This window comes from Falco rusticolus, chromosome 5 (genome assembly GCF_015220075.1).
Source record: "Falco rusticolus isolate bFalRus1 chromosome 5, bFalRus1.pri, whole genome shotgun sequence".
Lineage (NCBI taxonomy): Eukaryota > Metazoa > Chordata > Aves > Falconiformes > Falconidae > Falco > Falco rusticolus.
The window spans coordinates 45,687,975-45,705,425 of record NC_051191.1 but is presented as its reverse complement, the minus strand read 5'-3'; the positions used below and the strand labels follow the sequence as shown (position 1 = coordinate 45,705,425).

The window sequence follows — 17,451 nt, the reverse complement described above, 5'->3', positions numbered from 1 at the left end:
GGAAGAATATGGTAAAGGATTCCACAGAGGCTCCCTGCCAAATGTCTTTTGTGATAAGCTCGCCTTCTAATGGCAGAAGGTTGGACACAATGTTCTCCAAATGAGTCATTAAAGCTGCTTCACTTAAAGAGTTTCTGGAGAATGACAATGACATTACATGCATTTTGGAGAGAAGAGAAAAAAGAGGAAAACACAAGGTGCATCTCTGTCCCTTCTCTGGTCTGGTGCTCTTAACAGAGTCAGCCTCATAGGTATTCCTATTTGTGAGAAATAAAAGCTAATATTGAAGAATCGCACATACCTTATTTGTTGCATCAATAAATTTAACTCCCTTGTAAGAGACAGACAGGACAATGGTTGGTACTTTCTTCATTTGTTCTGTAGACTTCTGAAATCAAAATAAAGACGTTATTAGAGTTGTGTTGCATTGCAAGAACAGTGCTCTCTCTCTTCTTCTTCTGACAAAATATGTAAATTAAACAAAAGGTACTTATCCAAATATTTGACCTTTTCTTGAGCTGACTATACTCTGGGCTTTTGAAATAGCTGCCTTGTAGTTACAAAACTAAAAGGAGCTTTACAGTTTGTTGTGAGGATGGAAAAAATTCTCCTTTTTCCTAGCATAATGGTAAGAGAATGAAATAAGTTTGCCAGGCTTAAAAAGACCAGGAGTTTCCCAAAGCATGCGTGTTTAAGACACACATCTATCTGAAATGCCCCATTCATTGCTGCCCCCCCCCTCTTGCTGCCCTTCCCTTCCCAGCTGTAAAAAGCAACAGTGTGGTACTTCTCATCATACTGTTTCTTTGCTGCAATTAGTTGTTATTTAGAAATATTTCACACTCTCCCCTTCTTGCAGTTGTATTTGTGAACATGAGGTATCTCTGCAGCCCTCTAGGCCTGCCAGTCAATCTGTCAGTCCAACGCTGTATCTTGTCATGTCTGACCGTCTGCACTTCTTCGAGTGCAGCTGCTACTAGAGGCTGCGTTACACATGAATTAGCACGGAGGCTTATTCTGTATTCCCTCAGTGCCAGGTTCTCCTACCTACAGTTCGTGTCTTCCTATGAGGCTATTTTTTTCCTTTACGCTAGTCTACTTCTGTGTGCCTTCAGTGTGATGGCTGCAGCAAAGAGACTTCCTGCTGAACAGACTGCACGAATATTTGGGACAGATTTAAGTTTTCTGCAGGAAAACCTGTTGATTAGTTTACAGATTAAATTTAGTAAAACCACCACAAAACCAACCAAACAAAACCCCAAATATGGTGTAACAGTCTATAGCTGATCTGAATTCTTTTAAGGCAGAAGGCCATGACGTACTAGATTATCCTATACAAACCTATTGTAGATAAATAAAGTAGGTAACATCCAGAGAACACCCGTTCATGGGAGTATCTGCAAACAATCGCAGAGATCAGTCAAATATTTTTTGAAAGGAGTAAGTTCAGTTATAGCTAAATATGAAGAAATATCAGCACACAGAGTGAGAGTGTAAACACACTGAAAGGCCCAGAACTGGCACCTAGAAAGGTAATTAGAGCAGCTGAACAAAAGTAGCAGTGGTGGGTTTGTATTCTTCAAGAAAAACAAAACAGTACAGACACAAGCTTGAAAACACAGGCTGCATCTGAAAAAATATGTCTGAAAAATAGGTAATGCTAACCCGTGGGAACAAACCAAAAGCTTAAAAGAAAACCCCCCATAATCAAGTCCCCTTATCAGATCTTGTTCCTTCCAAAATAAAATGAGACTCCATTTTTGCCAGCATAAAATTTGAAGCTACAGATCCAGCTATGTTCTGCAATTAGTGTCCGTGCCACAAAGGCTAAAACTTATAATTAAAGTTTCCAGTGGAGCCCCACCCACCCGTGTACAGACAGGACTGTTGCGTCTCCCAGTATCAAATGTCAAGAGACTCATGATGACAATCAAGTGTCAATTTATCCCAAGAAAGCTTCTTTCACCCAGAATGCTAGGCACTTTTAAAAAAAGGATGGTAAAACATCCTGAAGAATCTAACAAAATCTGAAGAAAGACACTAAACCGATCTGCATGTCTCTGAACTGACTGGAGAAAGAAACAGTATCCCTGCCACAGGCAGAGCACGTACATACCTCTGGGTGTGTGTCACTATAACGGATCTCAGATAAGCCTTCTCATAAAATTCAAGTTCAATGCACAGAAAGCATGACAGTGACTGTATGGAAGCTGCAGTACATACAACTATCAGAATAACAAGCAATATACCTCACATATGCTCATAACCACACAAAATATTCACAAATATGACAACATCACTTTAATCATCTGCCAACCCAGCAATCATCCAAGCTTTGTCCTTTCTTTCTATCCCAACAGCTATCTCAGGAGCTCTTTGTCTCCCATTTTGATTATTGTAATTATCTCCTTCCTCGCCTCCTTAGCAGCAGAATTCCTCTCCTCCTCCAACACACTATGCAAACATGGCTATAAGTTCATTTATTTTAGCTTTTTTGGTCTAATTTGCATTGTTTTCCACTTGCCATAAAGGTGAAGCTTCCTGGTGGCAAGGCTGCTTTGCACTATCTGGGAGTCCTCTTTCATCTAGACCAGTAGTTTGTAATTTAATCATCTTCCTTATCTGCTCCATGTTCATCTGGGTTTGTCTAGAGCAGACTTGACCTTTAGTATTTAATCGAGGTCGTGACCTGCCAGAAGACTGTATCTGAGTGAAATAACTAATCAAGATACTATTGAATTACAGCTGGCAAATTAGGAAATGAATCAGAGACTGATGGACATTTGTAATTTATTAAGCCAAACTGTCTCAGCTGGTAAGGAGCAGATGTCCCTTATCAGGCTGCAATCCATACCAACCCCAGGATTTGTGCAAAGTTATTCCGGAATCTGCAGTCTCGTGCAGAAACATGATTTGGGGAAACAATTCTGCACTTGTACCCCCACTGGAACAAACACTTGGGCAATGGAATAACACCCTTTGTTATTATGATAGTGCCATCATGAAAAACACACAGCTTGATTCTCCCTGCTTGACCCTCAGTGATACAGTACCTGAAGTCCATTATATGACTATTATTTCCAAGCATTTTCCAGACTTCAACTGTTCTGAGTTGTCGTGGTGAGCTCATACTATTTGCTTGTCATTCCTTTCTTTTTAATGGAGGAGGTGGCTGCCAGAATGTGTAACGTAAGTTTTCAGAGATACTGTATGAATACCATTCGCTTGGGCACTGTAAGTGCTTTGGCTCTACATTCTAGGATGTTGAGATTAAGTCCCACAGCTTTCATGGTCAGACATTTCACACCTGTGTGCAAGCCAAGTGGGCATCTCTGCCTGTGCCTGTGCCCAGAATCTGAGAAGAAGATGGGACGCAGGAGTCAGTATTCCCTTTCCTTGGGCTTTTCAGGCTCTAGCCACCATATCAGCTCTGTGAGGACATGATGAGATGACAAAATATTCTTGTCCATCTGGTGCCTCTATGGGAAGCGTATGGACTTGAGCCAAAGTCATAGGAGCCACAGCTGAAGGCTGGCATTGGATGTCATGTGCATGCCGACATATGGTCTAATGCTCCAAGGCATGTTCATGCCATAGTAGCAGGATTAGATTTTATCTCATGTAGAAGCAATCACAGTGACAGGACCCTGTCTTTGGGCAAGTGCTCACTAGCCTGGAACTGGTCGTAGTTCCTATGAACTCCATCATTTCTGACTGTAACTTTGGCTCTGTTTTAATACACTTCTTCAGGAGAATCATCTGGATGAACAGCAAGCATATTCTAGGCTCGTTGCCAGTGCCTGTCTCTCATCAGCTGGTCACCTACATAAGGACAGATGTGCAGGCCCTGTCTCAAGTGCACTACTCCTGTAGCGAGGAGTCTTAATGCTGCACAGTCTGCAATGCTAGAGAGTCTGAGCTTTGGTCCCACTTTTGAAATACTTCCTACCAGACAGGTAGATGACTATGTGAAAGTAGGCCATGTATCATTCAAGAACCATAAGGCAGGCTTGACTGCAGACAACAGGAAGATGGAAGAAAGCATCACCATCCTCAATCTAATGTGACATAAGTTCAGCTTCCCCAGATTCCCCCAAAAGACATAGAGCCGCCTCTTCTTCAGAATATCAGGAAGAGCAGCCTTGCCTGTGTTCTGTTGCAGCTTCTGTGATGGAGCTGGTTCATGCCCTCAGCATCCAGAATGGAGACCCATCCAGTGGAAGGAGGTGGAAGGCACCTTCTGCATAATTGCCTAGTTATTACAGTGCTTGTTTTTACAGAAAAGGTCTGGATTTAATACCCTTCTGAATTTGCATCTAAACCCACTGCTGCCATTAAGCAGGACTGTGCCAAAGCCCTGAACAGCCTTGGACAGGGCTGCTCCCAATTCTGCCTTTTGAAACTGGTTGTAAAGGAATGCAAGAGCAATGGTGCCAGAGAGATAGAGAGGGAGAGGGTGCAAGCTTGCTTCTCATCTTGTTTATGCTTTTTCTTTAGTTTCACTGAAAAAGCACTATACTTGCAAGCGGACTCTAACCAGATTTCCACAGTATAGTACTACAAATTTTCTTAAGTGGGTAAAGCATTTCCACCTGTATTTTGATTTTCAGTTAAAGGCTGTGTAGAACTGCTAGACATTTAATTAGAATATAAACTAAAATCCAACTAATTTGAGATCTATCCAGCCAGTGTGCCCAACAAATCAAGTTAAGTAACAATGGCTGAAGAGGCAGTGGACTTTGTTCTATGAATAAAGCAATATAGACTAGCTGTTCAGTTTTAAAAAGCAAATGCATGCAAATAAAAAACCTATAACCCTAAAGGGCCTTTAACCTTTTCAAGACAGGATTCTACTGCAATACCTTGTTCTGTGCAGAACTGAGAGCACTAGTCCAACACTTTTGAATACCCCTGCAGTGTGCACACACAAAATGGCTGAGTAAGAAATTCAGGAGCACATGTATAATGGCGTCCAAGTAAGAAGCTTCACAAACTCTGTTGATATACTATAGCACGTGGTGTAATTCAGCCCCCTCAAAATGCTTTAATCTCATCTATTTATCTCCTGGCAAGAGGAAATAGGATACACTGGACTTCTACTTTGCCACGCTGACCATTTTTAATGTACTTATGTATACACCTTTATAACTGGATAACTCAGCTTTCATACAGTGGCCAAAATGAAATCATTCATTTTTAGGTTTAACTGCATATGTAATTATACTTGATCTTGCAAATACACAGTAAAAAGACATTACTCAACTATGACAAGTCACTAACAATTCCGTATATAAATTCTGAGCACAAGTTTATGAGCCTGTAAAATCTTAAGTTTTCATGTTGCTTTTTACTTTTCCAAATTAATCTGCTAATTCTGTCCTATACTGCTTTTTAATAGCTCTCTAAAGACTGTGGCTGGCAATATTACTATTCAATTATGTACTAGAATCCACTTTACTATGAGAATCCGAACATTTTCCCACACCAGTAGCAACTAATCCCAAATAGCATCAGACTGCACATTTCAAAACAGGTACTGGCACCACCTACTATCATACCTGTAAGTCTGTTACTTATTTAAGGTGTACAAAGCCTCATTAAACAGTTCTTTTTGAGTGAATCCCTTTAACTATATCATGCATGAGATGAAATTGAAATAAAAAGTCAAAGTTCACATTTGACCAGTTAGCTCTGAAGCCGATTTTGAAACTACAATCTGCCTTGTAACAAATATTTACTAACTTCTCTCAGTCAAAAAGGCTTAAAAATGCATCACTGACATAATTTAATACTTCTTGGAATAAGAAAGCATCTGTAATCCCTGTGGTACAAGACTGTTTACTTCTCTACAATTAGTGGATGCCTCCAAGCTACATCATTAATATGAACATTGCACTGGGGATGCACCTGCAACTCATCTACTTGAGAATGAGAGGTTTTTTGCTTTTGCAGTATCTGTACACACACATCTGCTGCTGAAAGGCCAGCACATCCCTTCTGCACTCCGGATTCCTTTCAGACAGAGTTCAAGGACACGCACGCAACTCTCTGAAGAACAAGGGATGACATGATGTGGATGTGCATGTGCGTAAGTACTGAACATTTTTAAGACCTCCCACCACTTCGTTTTCCTTTGGAGTAATATCCACATGCCCGTTCCACTGCAGGCCCTCCCAGAGCCGTGGTCAGTGAGAGAGGCAGAGCTACAAGTCCCAAGAGAACAGAGACCAAAGAATCTAAATTCTCACATACAGTATTTGATCCTGACATGGTATTTGCCCGACTAGTTTCACTAGCGGGCCTGTGGAGGACACTTCTGCTTTTGCGGGAGAAATTAAATGGAGATTGAAAAGTAGAAAGGGAGACTGCCATCTTTATCCAGGTCTGCTGTCTTTATGTAAGAAGAAATGAGGAAGGAATGCCCCAGATCCTGCCTGTTTTCAGTGAAAGACTCAACTCTGCTTCATCTTCCTCTCTTGACATATGAGAAGCAGATTTTGTAACAATTCCAACTTTGACATTTTGGTCTTAAGTCAGCAAGACATTTAAACACCTGCTTTGTGAACAGAATTACGTTGCTGTTTCCCCAGAACTTTGACTTGAAATGTAAGAACCTCTTTTCTAACAAGAAAACCTTTAAGAAAGATTAATATTCAGGAAGTTGGCAGGATTCAAGAACAAAATCTAAGTTGTCTACTGCTGCAATAAATATCTGATTGGTTTGATGCAACTGGTGTATGCAACATCAGTGATTTAACATCACTGCAAAGAAAAAAGTCTACCTTGCTGCTCTGCTGTGCTCATGCCAGTAAAAGTGGCCCCTTCCTACCTGGTCAAAGAATTCAGATGTGTTAATGCCAGATGGAGTCCACCATGGAGAACAAGTCTCTTCTTAATTCAAATTAAACGTTAAACTTTTTTTAATTTTGATGTAAACTAATTTTATTCTCACTTTTGTGTTCCTATGGTGATTTGAAATAATCTGATTGAAAACACAACTTCCAATATTTCTTATTTCATGCTGAGAAAGATGAAAACTCTTAAGTTCTTGCAGGTATCTCTCAAATATAATTAATAAATCTATTCTGGCCAGGACAGCAAGATTTAATCTCCAAGTAGCAAAGGTCAGTTTACAGCAGGTGGGGAATGGAGATAAGGAGACAGTGCTGTCGACTGCAGAGGGAGTTTGTGAGAGAAAATAGCTGGAAACAAATAGGAAACCATAAAATATAAATCCATCCTTAGAGTGCAAATATGTGAATGGAAAAATAAAATATAATTCCTCTAATAGGCAGAGTCCTTGCCAAATACTCATAATTTTGGATGGCTGCAAGAGCCGGCAATTTGGGTGGGAACAAAACGCATGTATAACCTTGACCCCCATGCTGAGCTCAATCTATTCATCTGCAGGATTTTCCCCAAACAAATCCATCATCTGCCCTGCTCCTGGAGCACACTGCTACACAATGCTGAGAAGCACTGTGGATAGCCAAGAAGAGTTATTAAGTCAGAGGTTCGTAGGTTTTGGGGTTCTTTTTGTTTGGTTTGGGTGTTTTGTGTGGGTTTTTTTACTACATTATAGAAGATTTAGGATCTCCCTTCACTCTTAAGCTGTAAGAGGAGAAGGCTGCTGTAAGCCCCTCTGTGGAGGGACATGAGGGATATCCACATGACGCTTCGCTTAAGAAACAAAACCATCAACTGCAATAACTGAAAGCACGGGAAGCATCTACAACTAACAGTGAGGGATCTGCAGTCAGCATACATGTCATTTTTGTTTCTCTGTATCTATGAATAATTAAGGAAGACTAAGATATTTTTTCACTGATAGGCTTCTTTTGTCCTTGTGCATCTGCCGACTGGAAGACATCCAGTGAATATTAAAACTTTTTTGAGCAGCATTAGGTTAAAGATGGAGAATCTAAAGCCACAATGACGGAAAAATTAGGTACCTGATTTTCATATATACTTCTTAAAAACCAGTATGTGGCTGACTCCAGAAAGACTAAAAAATTGCAGGGAAGGACCTCAACATTGTACAAGGTTATATGTGATGTACTCCCCATAACATGTTTCAGATTGCAGCATGCTATAGATTTGCAATATATAAATGGAAAACCAAATAAAATACTAAAATTAAAAAATGTTGCTGTCACGTCAGTACAACCCTATGTAAAAATCGTACTGACTCTAAAGACACTAGACAAGCGGACAGAATTCAGTACCTGAGAAGCAGTCAAATAATCTATGATATATTAGTCAAATAATATATCTAGCTTTTCACTGATTTGTAAGTGAAATGTCCCTTTCAGTACATACAAAGTAAAATGTTACTATAAAAGAAGCCACATTTTCAATGACAACTCAGTGGTACTTAAATACAATAATGAATATCACAGCAAAACTTCAGGATGACAGGACAATCTGGACTCCCAATTCACAGACACCAACTTTCAGAACGCAACCAGAGAGAGAACGTTTTGGAAAAAAGATACATTTTTTTTCACTGAGAAACTTATGCTAAAATAATAATCTGTTCCCATTAAGTCAATGTTTTTCACTTCTGACTTGAATAGGAATATGATTAAAAGGACTACGTAGAAAGAACAGATGAAATCCTGATTAAAAACTGTTATATTCAAAGTTCTTTGCAATAAAAAAACACCTCAAACCAGAAAACAAACATTCTCACAGCACAATGATTTCAAAAGACAATGTAAAAAATAAATGTATATAAAACCTGTCACTGTACTATATGTGCCCTGTATGGCACTATAGACTACTAGTGCAACTCCATTATTTTTACAGAAAAATTGTACTTTGAATTAAATTTGTTTTCAAACACTTAATTTCTCAGGTATATAATTTAAAATTGCCAAATTACTTTAAAAAAATCCTAAAGTGGCTATAAAGTATTTAGAGAGACTTTTTTGATGGTAAGCTTCCTAGTTCAGTCAACTTACTGACGTGGTCATATGCTACTACGGTGTCAAATTCTGCCCAAAGATCTGCACAGGCATATGCCTAAAAAATTGAACTGCTAAGCCTGACAGTTTGAAAACGAGTGCATTGCAAGATGGTATGCTTGCAGTCTCAATTAATTCCCCAGAACACGTGTATGTGACTGTGTCAAGTTGTTGGGTTTTTTTCAGAGGAGCTTAAGCCCAGGTAAGGAATGATGAGCATGTAATTAGCTGAAAAGCCACAGATCTTCAGGCAATCCAGTAAGCGTGAATTACTGCCAGCCCTTAGCTAAAACAGCTTGTACAAAAGTCTGTGTGCTGCAGATATGTAACCAATAGGAAATGGTTGTCTGATTGCATGAATTTTACGCATCTCCAGCTTTCTAACTGATCCGAATGCCTCATCTAGTGCTCAGAGGCACCTTGCATAAGAGACTTACAATCCACAGAAGAAAGGATTTCACTCATTCGCCTATGTAATTTTACATGTTTGACAGATTACCAAACAATTATATTCTTCATTAATTAATCACACCAGACCATGATATGTTCTCCATCTCTATGAACAGGTGCACTCTTATTACAACTGCAGTTGGGAATAAATCGTGTAGTCGGCCTGTGGCGTGTTTTGAGTTTCCAGCAGCAGTATGTTTCTTGGAGATAGACTGAGCCTCACTAATTTTCTACAAACCAGTATCAGGCCAAAGAGCCACAAGAAAACATATTCTTACCAGTTTGAAGGAAACCTAACTGCTTTTCCACCATCAAGTGAAACTGAATTAGATCCCTTTTCATCCTTCAATCAATCAATAAGCATGTAAGTAACTCATAATTCACAGGAATAGTCATGTGAGTAAAAGCATCCATAGGTTTATGTGACTGTAGGATTAGACCATATGCAAAAAGCAATGGCTTTGGTAACATGCTAATATATTTACTAGTATATATTTTCACGTAGTAAATTCAATCTAGATTATCATACATGAGCTCTAAATTCTGTTCATAAAAGCAATATGGTATGGGCACATTTAAAAGCGCTTGTGAAGTACTTTGAAATGAAGATCCAAGAGAAAACATAATGCATACATTTGGGTTTTTTTGAGATACAATGTGCAAAATAAAGACCTACCTTTACATTTTGGCATTACTTGAAATTAAGTTAAAAGACAGAACAGACTTCCTACTGAATACCAATGTAAGTGCAAAAGCAATGGAAAACAAATGGGTAACAGAACATTATAAAAGCCAAAAGGGCACAGTAAAAGTACTCAGAAGTTGTTATGATTTAATATTATGATGATAGAGAAACTAAGTTTACTAACTTACCCTCATCTTTGCACACGCATCCTGTGTTGACTCTGTGCCTCTTAACTCTTTTACCAGCATAGAACCTAAATACTAAAATAAAAATCCATTAAATTTAATTTAACTGAAATTCCAGAACAGACAAACATCTGCAGAAATGCACTAAATATGCCTAAAAAACCCATAGTGGTAGCAGTCAACTTACTATATTGCTTTAGAGGTTTTTTTAGCTCTGCAGTTCTCTGATAAATCATTTGAACCAGTGTGTTAATCAGCCTATGAAACAGGAACGCACAGCTACAAGTGTACTGAATCAGATGCAGCTTTTTGAAACAATATTTGAAAGTCTTCTAGCTTATCACCTTAGTCACTCAAACAACAAGAAAATACTACAGATTTCATCTTAAAAAAGCCATTTGATTAAAAAATAGAGAATCTGCTTTTTTTAGCTGCCATCTGCCAAACTCATATTGCTATGTGTGCAATCACGTGGACGTGAAGGCCAGCAGCGATGTTAACCTCTGTGTACTCAATCTGTAACTAATTTATGAGCAAATAGCAGAGCCCGATGTCAGCAAACAGTAAATAAATCTGAACTGAAAAGTAGTTTAAACCATTATTTCTTCCTAAGAAAAGGCTGACCCTGAACTATTATTTTGAAGCCTTTACTGACGTGAAGAGGGGCTGGGTGAGGGGAGGCAGCAGGGTGCTGGTGCTGGGTCCTGGTGCAGCTCACTCTCAGAAGCCACCGCACTCTCAGAAGAGCTTGCTCACCTCCAAGGGGACACAAGGCAGAGTGCCTCACTGACACAGCTCCTTTCCTACCTGCCTCTTCCTCACAATGCCACTTGCTGGCAAGGACAGTTTGAGCCCTCCTGCACCCTGACAGCAGGCTCTGCTCCTCTGGATTTGTTCCTCTGTGGTCTCAGTACATGTCTACCCCACATTTGAATGACACTGCTCCTCCAGGGATATGGAGCTGGCTGCTCGTCCCTGCTGTTGTCACCTAGCAGTGAGCAGTCTTGTCACAGCTAACAGAGCTGCGTGAGAGCCATGCTCTGCATTTCTCCTATAGATGCCACAGGCGTGTGCATTTGTGGACGTGCACATGTCCGAATCGCTCTGTGCAAACCGGATGCTTCTGTATTTCTATATGGTGTCACATGGAAGCCTGGCTTAACGGGGAGGAGGACAGCAAGCCACCCTACATCTTCTCCCCAGGCATAGAGATGTCTCCCTTTGCATCCTCCTTCACTGCAGCACACCACCATGGCTTCTCTTGTCTTCAGTTCTAAGTCAGAGCAACACCAGAGCTGAAGAGGAGTCACGCCACTGGTTGAGAACAGGGCAGGTAAGCTGCAGGAGGAGAGTGCACGCCATGGGCAGGAGCCTTTTCTCAGAGGATGCTGCAGCCCACCACCGCTGCCTGACCCCTTTCATTCTATTGCACTGACTCCCCTTGGAAACAGCCTAAGCTGTCCTAACCAGATAGCGAACCAGCTTCATGTTAAACAACAACTCATCAAAAATAGCTTCAGTTACAGCTGAACGCAAGCTGGAACTGAACAGAAAGTGTGCTGGTCAACTTTCTGGTCTCCTGACCTAAACAAGAGATATTTTCTTTAAAGCCTTCAGTTCACACTGTGTACCACAGGAATCTTTGACCTGCAAGAAAATGCATGAATATTTCAATGCAGACAGCAGCCAACTGAGTAATTAGTGAGAAACACTTTACAGGGCATTATAAATGGAAGGGTGAGCAACACCAACACTACCAGATAAGCACAAGCAGAAAGGAACAAATGAAGGGCATTCCTGGAGGACTGCAGATGTGAAAGATTCATAAACCAAGCAGCTGCAAGTCCAGCTGGGGGCTTGATGGTGACGTGAATAGGGCTTTGGGCATTAATTTGATGGGACGGCTTGATATCACCCTTGCAAAAAAGCAAATAATTTAAAGCAAGCTCTGAACTTACAAAATTAAACAAAAATATAGAGTTCAACTGTATCTTTCTCTGGATCCTGCTGTCTGACACGTTTGGTATCCTTAGCCTTGTCTGGGAAGGATGCGATTAATTTAGTTTTTTACATTATTTTATTATTTTTTTATGGACTAAGCTACCAGCTGGTCACGCATCAGGGAAAAAAAACAGTGCTCTTCTGCTCACGGCAGAACAAGAGAAGAAAGATAAGAGATGGGCAGCTCCTGTCCCATCTGCATAGCAGCAAAAAATCCTCAGCTGCAGGCATTCAGAAATGCTTCCCAGGGTGGACTGTGGAACAGACATGCAAATGACAGAAGTACTGTCCAATTTAGTTGTCAGGAAAATTTTAAATTCTAGGAGGGAATTTTGCTTTCCTTTCACTTGGCTGTGCTTTTGGAAATATTCCTTCTCAAAGACCCAGAGCATGTGGGAGTGATGCAGAGCACATCCAACAGTTCAGCTGAGAGCTGTGGCATGCAATGAAAGCTGCCCCCATTACAACTTCCAAGTCAGCGTTTTACTCTATAAAGCTGAGGTCAATACAGCTCAGGGTGCTGAGATAATGCAGTGATGCATGGTCCTCAGGAACGCAAGGCGTTTCCTTAATCACCAGTAACTTGGATATTTTGATTTGGTGATTTCTTAATCACCAGTAAGTTGGATATTCCTGGTCATCCCAGCTTCATTTCTTTAATGATCCACACATCTTCCTATTTACTGCAGAGGTTACATCTGATTATGAATTTACTGCTGGATCAAGTAATGACACAAGAGGCACTCTTGAGATAAACTTGTTCACTTCACTGAAAACTATAAAAAATATTTAAAGAACTAGAAGTCACTGAGCTTCCTTTTCATTTTGAGGTGCTGCATAGGAGGAGAGCAAGAGCGAGAGCAAGTGAGCTGGACCTTGACTGTGGCTAGCTGAGGAAGGCAGAAGTTCCAGTCACTGTTGAGGGACAATCACTGCATTCAAAGCAATTTCTGCCCCAGGAAGGTCTGACGGAAAATACTGATGTGCTTAAGCAAGACAGGCCAGTAACACCCCTTCTGCTCCTCCTCAGCAGGAACCAGGCTCTGTCTCACTTAGTCTCCAATTCCTACCTTTCCAGATATGCTTTAAATCAAGTCCAGCAGCCCTCGCTCAGCTCTCCCCCAAAATGGGCTGGCGTTTGGTGAACAGAGCGTTATGCTAAAAAGCACTAAGGATCCAAGCCCCTTCAGGTGAAAAGGATCTAAACCCCATGTCCTGGCTACATGGTTAACCCCCAGCTATTATGCTAAAGGCACTACAACTACTGAGCCCCTTTGTGATGTCAGCCAGCCTTACTTCACTAGGTGGCCGCCTCCAAAGAGGACACAGTGGTCTGGGAAGCACCTTCAGCAACTGTAACAGTGCTTTCCAGCAAAGTCAGAAAAGGTAAGGAGTTTAAATAGGTGGGCTGAGGCACCTCTTCAGCTCCCCAGAAGCACCAGTCCCCCTGCCTGTTGACAGGGAACTCAAGGCTTCAGAACAGTGGTTTTCTTTTAAAAAAAACATAAAAAACTCTTCCAATATGACTTGCTGTACTTCAGGAGACCTTCCTCTCCCTCACAAGCCTTTGTAACACCCAGAGAACACTGTGCTTCAGGACCCTGATCTCCATCTTCCCTAGCTCCCTTCCCCCAAAAAGAGGTATATGAAATTCAGGCAAGGCAATATTACTGTAACTAATGGGAACAAAGCATTAATGTAGGCATGAGGACCCCATACTATGTTTTATTATTTTCTTGTAAGTACTAGACAGGGATTTGTGATGACAGATGAGAAATAGGGGCATTTGCTCTCACCGCCACTCCTACAACACTGAGCCACTCACTCATAGAGTAATTTCTCTGATACTATGGCTACATGGATTGCAATACATCACAAAATTCATAGAAAAAGTACTGTGCATCCTTGTTTCTCATTTATTACAACTACAGTATTCAGAAGATCCTATCCCATTAATAGTGACTGAAAAAATATTATAAATGAAAAAAAATCAGGATCTAAGATTAATTTATCTACCCCAGATCAAACCACTACACTTATCGATACTTACAAATGCTTTATAATCACATGACTGGAAGATGAGTTTCTCTGGATGATGTTGCCAATATTGTACCGGCGTTGATGCTGTGGCTTCATTTGGAGGTCGCAAGGTAATTGAAGGCTCTCCCCAGTCTCCTGTCTGAAAATCACAGTTGTTCCAGATATAAGTGAAGTTGCAAGCAAATTTGCCATAAAGTAGCCCCCCACTGTTGTGCTCAATTAACAGTAATTTATTTTCTACACATAGAACCATGTTATTAAAGTAAGGGAATACAACTCCTACAACATTTTTCATGATTTACTTTATAATCCAAAGTCATCTACTGTAGTGCTTAATGAGGCTTTAATTAAATCTATTTGTTTGGAGAATAAAATCATTAGGCACCAGAAATGTTCCTTAAAAATAACTGTTTAGAATACATATATGAGGATGACAGTACTTGAAAAAAAAATCACAAGATGCACAAAGATGCCATTCACAAATTCCACTATGTGTTTTACAAGCTTTTCTACATAGCCAGTAAGTCTTCCATTATCCAGCACATATAACCAATAACTAACTTTCCTAAATGGCTAAATAACGGAGACTTGGCTTTGATCTGAAGACTTATTATATATTCTTCAAATGTATGAGGCATTCTTTAATCTCTTTACGAATATTTACTTTGATCATCATCTCTTGATGTCTCATTGTAGAGTTACTAACATTGCCCTTCTACCTTTACCATTCTCATTGATATAGGTGATTGCCTTCCTGAGCTGTCATCGCTCCTCTTTCCTCAAAGTCCTCAGAGAACACCGGAAGGATAGCAGTTTGCTGCCAAATCCTGTCACAGGACAATCTTCCCCCCTCCAAAAAAAGCCAATGCTGACATTGGTACAGGAATGTCCCCAGCATGGCAGTGCTGGTCTGGGCCTCACCTGCCATTGCGTATTTTCTGACATGGCTTTATCGGACCTGGACTGACCTCTGGGCCCTCGGGGGCAAATTCCACCTTGCAGGTCCATGCAAAAAAATGTCTTATTTTGAGGTTGGTTATTTTTTAACTCTGATCTCTCCTACTTTTGGGTCACATGTGCCCATGCTACCCATGTCCTCAACACCAGGGACGCTACCAAACCAGTGTCAGCTCACTTTAACGGAAAATGACCCATGGATGGAGTCATCCTCCTCTTCCATCTGTCACCAGCTCCACTGCTCCCCTACCCTGTCTGGTCTGGCCCGTCTCTGAATTTCCCTCTCTTTCCCTCTGTGTCTTTTGGGAATCAGATTTCTGCTTCCTGATCCTCCTTCATACCCTGCTTGTTCTCTCTCAAACTATTTTACCCTCTCCTATATGATTATTTCAATTTGGATTACATTACTTCTTTCTTCACCTGCACTTACCTCTGTGTATTTTCTATGCATGTCATACTGTTAAACTACGTGTTGAAGCTGGCAAGGAATTGTGTGCTGGTTACACAATTTACAGGGGTGATGCACAGTCTATGGGAACGATATTTGTGTGTTATGTCAAAGGATGGGAAGGCGGGCAGGGGATGGTTAATGAGGCTGTATTGGATAGTGTGGTACTGGAGCATGACATAAATGGTATGGAATAAGGGGTAGAAAACGTGCTGGTTTTGACTGGGAGAAAGTTAACTTCCTTCACAGCAGCTAGCATGGGCTATATTTTGGATTTGTGCTGGAAACAGTGCTGACACACAGGGATGTTTTAGTTGCTGCTGAGCAGGGCTTACACAGAGCCCAGGCCTGTTCTGCCTCTCACCCCACCCCACCAGCCAGCAGCTGGGGGGCACAAGAAGCTGGGAGGGGGCACAGCCGGGACAGGTGACCCCAACTGACCAAAGGGGCATTCCATACCATATGACATCATGTTTAGCATATAAAGCTGAAGGAAGAAGGAAGCGGGGGAGAGAGCGAGCGGCTGTGTAGTGCTTAGTTGCTGGCTGGGGTTAAACCATGACAAATTGTCATCAGCATTTCACATAGAATATGGCTAGAAGTTAAGATTTCTAAAGCAAAAAGAAGTTAAGCATCAAAACCACATGAGAAGTATCTTATCGAAGACATTCAAAAGTCTGGCAAACTATCACAGCGCACTAATTAAATCAGGACAGAGTAAACAAAACAAGTACATCATTTTCATGTGTCACAAAATAATGAAATGACACGCATTTGCACAACTCTGCAATGAAAAGCAAGAGATAAATCTGGAAACATCAACATTACCCTGCCAATATGGTAACTTCAAGCAAGTGAACATCATAAAACAAGTCAAACCTAGTTAATGTTGGCACTCTTAGCACATCTACAAATTATACAGTATTGTAATTTCTGTTTTGCCTAGTTAAAGTTGCCTATATGCTATGGATAAGACCAGTTTTTTAAAGGAAAACAGCCAGGAGCAATTGCTCCAATTTTTGGCATTCCGTATCCACAGAAATGAATCCTTCTGACCACTAACGTATAAAAACCCTCTATCATATTTAATCTGAAGTGTGAATTTGATTCCCACTTTTTTTGGGGGGAAATGAATCAGTTCTCCTTATAAAATACAGTTTCCATCATATTACAAGGGGCAAGGATCTGCATCCTTATTAGTGGAGTTCGTATTTGACTACAAGATGGATTGTACCAATCACAAATGCTCACAGTGTGCTCATCTGTCTCTTATGAACTATCCAAGGTCATAGCTAACAGACCACTTGAAACAGTCCTCCTTTTTTTTTCCTAATAAAGATACACTCCTGCATGTTCTGTGTAAGGAAGCACATCTCAGGAGGTACATCTTATTCATTCAGCAAAAGGTTACTATGATGGAACTGGAGTAAATCCAGGACAGACAAGCTACAGAATTACATCTTTTGACCAGACAGGACCAAAATTTCTATGGAATAAGTGATGCTGAGTAGTGCTCCAAAACCTTTCGTTGTGCTGCTCTGCACGTGACTTTCCTCACATGCAGGAAACGGGTAGCAGGGTACATGAGGAGTACAATAAGTACATCATTTTATGGTCTGACTCCCTTTTGCATGGAAGATACTAAAAGCATGGAGAACTGCATTGTTTCTGTCTGCAAATGAAGGGCAGTAACAAGAGGAAAAGTGATTCCCTCTCATA

At 40.7% G+C, this 17,451-nt stretch overlaps 1 protein-coding gene across 9 annotated transcripts in view; it reads right to left on the bottom strand.

The window, feature by feature from the left end:
• The window catches only part of ANKS1B (ankyrin repeat and sterile alpha motif domain containing 1B), a 441,694-nt gene that overhangs the window by 13,917 nt on the left and 410,326 nt on the right, over positions 1 to 17,451 (bottom strand). For 8 of the 9 annotated variants that reach the window (XM_037390597.1, XM_037390600.1, XM_037390598.1 and 5 more), the window contains 3 exons: positions 14,338 to 14,466; positions 10,290 to 10,361; positions 302 to 388 (listed from right to left, as the gene is read on the bottom strand). In XM_037390597.1, the coding sequence (XP_037246494.1) occupies positions 302 to 388; positions 10,290 to 10,361; positions 14,338 to 14,466 (288 nt within the window). The remainder of the gene's footprint in view (positions 1 to 301; positions 389 to 10,289; positions 10,362 to 14,337; positions 14,467 to 17,451) is intronic. The other variant, XM_037390599.1, reaches the window with a different exon arrangement.